A 6,000-nucleotide genomic window follows, 5' to 3' on the forward strand; every position below is an offset into this window, starting at 1 on the left:
ATTTCTTTGCTGTACTTTTTCTTAATTATGCCTTCTTAGTTTTCCAAACTTTCTTATCAAGACACAAGTCATAAATTTTGGTAGTTCCTTCCCATCCCATTTTTTTAAAAACAAAACAAAACATTTTTTATCAGGATCTTAAATATCTGGCAAGCTAACAAAGAGTACACACATCTCCTGTAATGCAGCACAAGAACTTAACAATGTTGTGTAAACACAGCTTTTTTTTAAAGAAGCATTTTAAAAATAATTTATTGCCAGGGTTGCCTTTCCCATGTTATTTCATAGCCAAACAGTCAGAGATAAGCTCTATTTTTCAAAGCATTTTTTTTTTAAATTGGGGGACTCAGCAAGTGCTCTGTTACTTGTTTAAATTCTTTATTAACCCTGCAGAAAGGATTATTTCACACTCCAGTGGCACTCTTCCAATCTTGTGCCTCATGTAGCATCCTTAAGGATAATACACCTGCCTCTTACTATATCCCACACAGGGTCGGAACAGACTGGCAACATACACCAGCTTCTCGGTGCCTTGGGGGCGTGGCGTACAGATGACATGTCCCCCCAAACCATCAGGAAGCTGCCATGAAGCTGCCCAGTCATTTACACAGCGGCAGCTTTTTGGTGTTCTGCTCATGTGGCATTTTCCAGCAGAGAAGGAGCCGAGCCTCCTTAACATTGAGTAGTTCTGCCCACATGGCTCCTGATAGGCAGGGAGAGAAAAAGAAAGACCAGGGGCCTGACCCCGCCTCCCTGGGCAGAGCGACCCCTAGCAACCCCAGTCTTCTTCCTGCCTTGCTCCTGGTAGGATGTTCCTTTGGATTACTCCAACCAAATCCTTGGATACCTTCTTCCTCATCAACAGCATGACCCAGCACTTGAATTATGTCATACTTCTATCATTTATGTTAGGCCATACACTTGTAGGTGAAGAAATAATGTAAAAAGTTAGTTACCTTAGAAAGGGAACATGAGAATGAGTGTGGTATAGAGATTTGAGTGCTGGACTAGGACTCTGGGCAACCAGGGTTTAAATCTCTGCTCAGCCATGGAAGTCCACTGGGTGACCTTGGGGAAGTCACACTCTCTTGGTCTCAGAGGAAAGCAATGGTGAAACTTCTCTGAACAAATCTTGCCAAGAAATCTCCATGTTAGGTTTGCCTTAGGGTCGCCATAAATCAGAAACAACTTGAAATCACGCAACAACAACAACAGGAGCCTAATTATCCCTTCTTGTGGTACAGTTGTAATATAATTAATACACATAGCTGTGTAAATTTGGAATATCAGTACTGTACTCAAAAGGCTCTTGTAACACCTTTGAGACTAGCTAAGGGCCAAAACAGACTACAGAAACAATCCAGCTTGAAAACACTTTAACTGCCCTGACTCAATACTAGGGAATTCTGAGAACTGTAGTTTTGTGAGGCATTGAACCTTCTCTGTTAGAGAGCTCTGGTGCCACAACAAACTACAGTTTCCAAAATTCCCTGGTGCTGAGCCAGTTAAAATGGTCTCAAGGGGGATTATTTCTACAGTCTGTTTTGGCTCTGAGAGAAAGACATTATAGCATAAGCTTTTGTAGATTTAGTCTACTGCCTCAGATGCATGGAGTGAACTAGTTCCTAGGCAATGTTATACTGTTGTTATTTGGGAAGGAAATGAATTAATTGGAAATATTAAGTTGTTTTCCTCCTAGTTTGAGTCTATGGGGAAAATGTTTAAACAGATAGAAAATGAAATATGCAACTTTTCTCTTCAGGGAAGGATCATGTCTGTAAATTTGTTGGCTGTGGAAGAAACGACAGATTTAACTATGTGGTCATGCAGTTGCAGGTGAGTTTGTTGTATTAATAATTTCATTGTTTAAACTTTAAGGATTCTTGATGTTTCATTGTTTAGTATCATGCTTAATCAGTCCTAAAAAGAAATCAACGCCTATAATTTAAAAAGAAATTGGATTTCCTTCAATTCTAATTCTAATACAGCTGTCCCTCTGGATTCGTAGAGGATGCATTCTGCCCCTCCCCTGCGGATACCAAATTTCGCAAATAGTCAAGTCCCATTGTCCCCAGTGGCAGCCATTGGAGACAGTGGGACTTGACTATTTGTGAAATTCCCTCCCCCTCTCCTTCCCTCTCTCTCTTACCAGCATCTTCCCCCTGGTGCTGTGGCCTGTAATCGGCCCTGGCTTCCATCAGGACTCACTTTCCCAGCGGCACTCGGGGCCCAACGTGTGCATGCCCCCACCCCACCCCCGCCACAGTCGGTGGGCACACGATACGTCAGTTGGCTGTGGCACGGAAGGGTGGGGCTTCTGCACGCCGGGCCCCAAGCACCGCTGGGAAAACGAGTCCCAATGGCGTCCGGGGCCGATTACAGGCCCCGGCACCTAGGGGGGGATGCCAGTAAGGCAGGGAGGGAGGGTGCCATGGCCATGGCCTCGCGAATGATCGAAACCGCAAGTTCCAAGGCCACGACTGAGGAGGGACAAGTGTACTTTTTCTGAGGCACCAGGTCTTCCTGCTTTACTGAATGTAACAAGGGGGAGGTACCCTTGCTATATAAATTCCTTCTGAAATTTTGTAAGTTCTTTAGTATTGTGTTCCTTTGCTTCATAGATCCTTTGTTACATGCCTCTAAATTTTACCTTTGACTTATCTACGGGTCATATCAAAATAGATAATTTTGGCCTCAAAACCTGCCCTCAACTTATACATGAGGTCAATTTATAGTCAAGTATATATGTTATTTAACTTCAGTGTTAATTAGGAAAAAATAGTGAGTTAGGGTAAATCTGTAGAAAAATCTAGCAAATTAATAACAAGGTGATTAGTGAGTTAATTCCAGTTTCCAGTTTTGCAATAGGTTCTGTTGTTTTTGGTGGATCATCAGTATAATCTGACACGTGTGCTTTCCAACTTAGTCATTAAACACCTTGGGAATGTTATTTTTTTGAGAATGCCTTACTCTTATCTCCTGTAGTGTTTTCTTTGCATATTCAAAATTGTTGCTTTGTGAGAAGAATAGTTTAATTGAAAGCATATCTGTCTTTGTTTTGGTTAATAGAACTGTTGAAAACTTGAGTTATCTTTAATTTTTCAAATCTGTTCTGTAAACTATAGTAAATTGTTTTTATGTTCTTGTAAAAGAGTAGATATTTTAAATGTCACTTTTAATTTTCTTGATTAGATTACTAAAAAATGTTAATGTGAGTTTATTTTATTTATTAATGCTATTGATTTCCATCTTTGGCAGAATGGGTGCAGATGCTCCACTGAAAATACTTCCTTATCTTTTCAGGGTCGGAACTTGGCAGATCTCCGTCGAAGTCAAAGTAGAGGGACATTCACAATTAGCACTACCTTGCGACTTGGCAAGCAAATTCTAGAATCTATTGAGAGCATTCATTCAGTGGGGTTTTTACACAGAGATATCAAACCAGTGAGTTTCTTAATGATTTTTTTTCAAAACAAAGGATAAATTTATATTGCAACTGCTGTCATTGCATTGTACTACAGGTATACTTCCATTAATGAAGTACATTGGGCCCTTGCTTTATGCAGGGGATCTGTTCCTGACCCTCCTCCCCTGAATAAAGCAAAAAACGCATATGCTTGAGCCCCATTATATCCAATGGGGCTCATGCTCATTGTGCGGATGCGCATGCCATTCACAAGCCCCATTGGATATAATGGGGCTCGGGCTTGTTGCGCAGCCGTATGCGCACGCCGGGCATCCACCCGTTTCCCGGGCGGCTTCAGCATATGCTGAAAGCCACCTATAAGGAGCCCGCATATGGTGCGGTCTCACTGTATATGTGTTTCTGGGCATTACTTATCAGAAAATTTCATACTGTCCTGAATGGGGTCACGCTCCCTGTGAAGGACTCCGTGCGCAGTCTGGGGGTGCTTCTTGACTCGTCGCTTCACCTGACAGCTCAGGTGAATGCGACGGTCAAGAGCACCTGTTATCAGCTTCGGCTGATTCGCCAGCTGCGCCCATACCTGGCCCAGAGGGACCTAGAAACTGTTGTACATGCTCTGGTAACTTCGAGACTGGATTTCTGCAATGTACTCTACATGGGGCAACCCTTATACCAAACTCGGAAGCTTCAAATGGTGCAGAATATGGCAGCCCGGCTGGTCACTGGTGCCCCCAGGACCAGCCATATAACACCGGTTTTGAAAGATCTCCATTGGCTGCCCATCCGCTTCCGAGCTCAATATAAGGTGTTGGTGATTACCTATTAAGCCCTAAATGGCTTGGGCCCAGGATACCTAAAGGACCGCCTCTCCCCGTACATTCCGCCTCGCACCCTCAGAACGTCTGGGCAGCAACTACTGAAGGTGCCTGGGGCTAGATTAGCCTCCACCACACAGAGGACATTCTCCACGGCTGCCCCAGCCCTTTGGAACACGCTGCCCACTGAGCTCCGCTCGTCCACCACCCTGGCCCAATTCAGGAAGGACCTAAAAACCTTCCTGTTTCAACAGGCATTCCCCGAATAAAAATCCTGCGGGCCTCCCTCCTCTTCCGTGGCCAAGAGGTTGGGCTATGGGGCTTTTTGTTTATTATTTTTTGTAATGGTTGTCTGTATTGTATTTGTATTTTAACCTTTTCTCTGTATTGATTGTTGTTTTAACTCTGATGTAAGCCGCCCTGATCGTTGGAAGGGCGGGATATAAATAAAAATTTTATTATTATTTATTATACTGGAGGCAGAAATAACAAGGCAAAAGTGTACAGACAGCCCTCCCCATAGGCGGGGTTTCCTTCTGTGGCTTTGAGCTTATGAGGAAGGCAAGCTTTGGCAGAAGTAATGGGGTGTGTACCCGCGCCACATTATTTTTTATGGGGCTTGAGCATATGCTCTTTTCCCCATACGTGCGGGGGATGGGGTCCGGAACAGATCCCCCGCATATGGGGACTGCAGACTGTAGATAGGTTTTTATATCACCGCCAAAAACAAAACAATGTCAAAAAAACCCCAACACAATAGTTTAACATGTTTGAGCACACTTTTTATTCAGAAATAAAAATGTATAAGGATGCTCACAGAGGTGGTCTACTAGGACTCCAGATTATATATGTGCATGTCTTCTCTCTCTCTCTCTCTCTCTCTCTTGCCTAAGTGTGTGTGTAGTACCTTATTTTCTCCCTGTTGAAATTCATTGTGTTAGTTTTGGCCTAGCTTTCTATTCTTTTAAGGTCATTTTGAATTTTGATCCTGTTCTCTAGGGTATTAGCTACCTCTCCCAATTTGGTGTCATCTGCATGCCCTCTGTTCCATCATCCAAGTCATTGGTAAATATGTTGAATAGCACTGGGCCTAGGACAGAACCCTGTGGTTCCCCGCTAGTTGCTTCTTTCCAGGGTGAAGAGGAGCTATTGGTGAGCACCCTTTGGGTTCAGTTGATGAACCAGTTGCAAATCCAGCTAACAGCAGCATTGTATAGGCTGCCTTTTATTAACTTGTTTGCAAGAATATTATAGGGGATCTTGTTGAAGGCCTTACAGGAATCAAGATATCCTACAGTCACAGCACTCCTTTCATCTACCAAGTTGGTAATTTTATTTAAAAAAAAAAGAGAGAGATTAGTCTGGTATTACTTGTTTGTGAGAAACCCATATTGACTTGTAGTGGTTATGGCATTCCTTTCTAAATGCTTACAGGGCATCTGTTTAATTATCTGCTCTAGAATCTTTCCTGTTATTGATGTCAGGTTGACTGTGTGTTAATTGGATCCTCTTTTTTTCTCTTTTTGAAAATGGGATGTTTGCCCTCCTCCATTGTGCTGGGACTTCTGGTCTCCAGTGTCCACTTCATTTTCTAAAATTGGAGGTTCATCTTTAGATGGTTCTTTCTTGAATTAATCTGTTATCCTTTGATCTCTTTTATATAGATCTTCGGTGCATTGTTTTCATCATTTTTATTTTATTTTATTTTATTTTATTTTATTTTATTTTATTTTATTTTATTTTATTTTATTTTATTTT

The 6,000-nt window shown here is 42.3% G+C and overlaps 1 protein-coding gene across 2 annotated transcripts in view; it reads left to right on the plus strand.

Moving 5' to 3' along the window:
* Window positions 1–6,000, plus strand: part of TTBK2 (tau tubulin kinase 2) — a 90,664-nt gene that overhangs the window by 35,720 nt on the left and 48,944 nt on the right. For both annotated transcript variants that reach the window (XM_042446526.1, XM_042446534.1), the window contains exons 4-5: window positions 1,763–1,836; window positions 3,304–3,444. In XM_042446526.1, coding sequence (XP_042302460.1) covers window positions 1,763–1,836; window positions 3,304–3,444 — 215 coding nt within the window. The remainder of the gene's footprint in view (window positions 1–1,762; window positions 1,837–3,303; window positions 3,445–6,000) is intronic.

The sequence above is a fragment of the Sceloporus undulatus genome, chromosome 1, assembly GCF_019175285.1.
Source record: "Sceloporus undulatus isolate JIND9_A2432 ecotype Alabama chromosome 1, SceUnd_v1.1, whole genome shotgun sequence".
Taxonomy (NCBI): Eukaryota; Metazoa; Chordata; class Lepidosauria; order Squamata; family Phrynosomatidae; genus Sceloporus; species Sceloporus undulatus.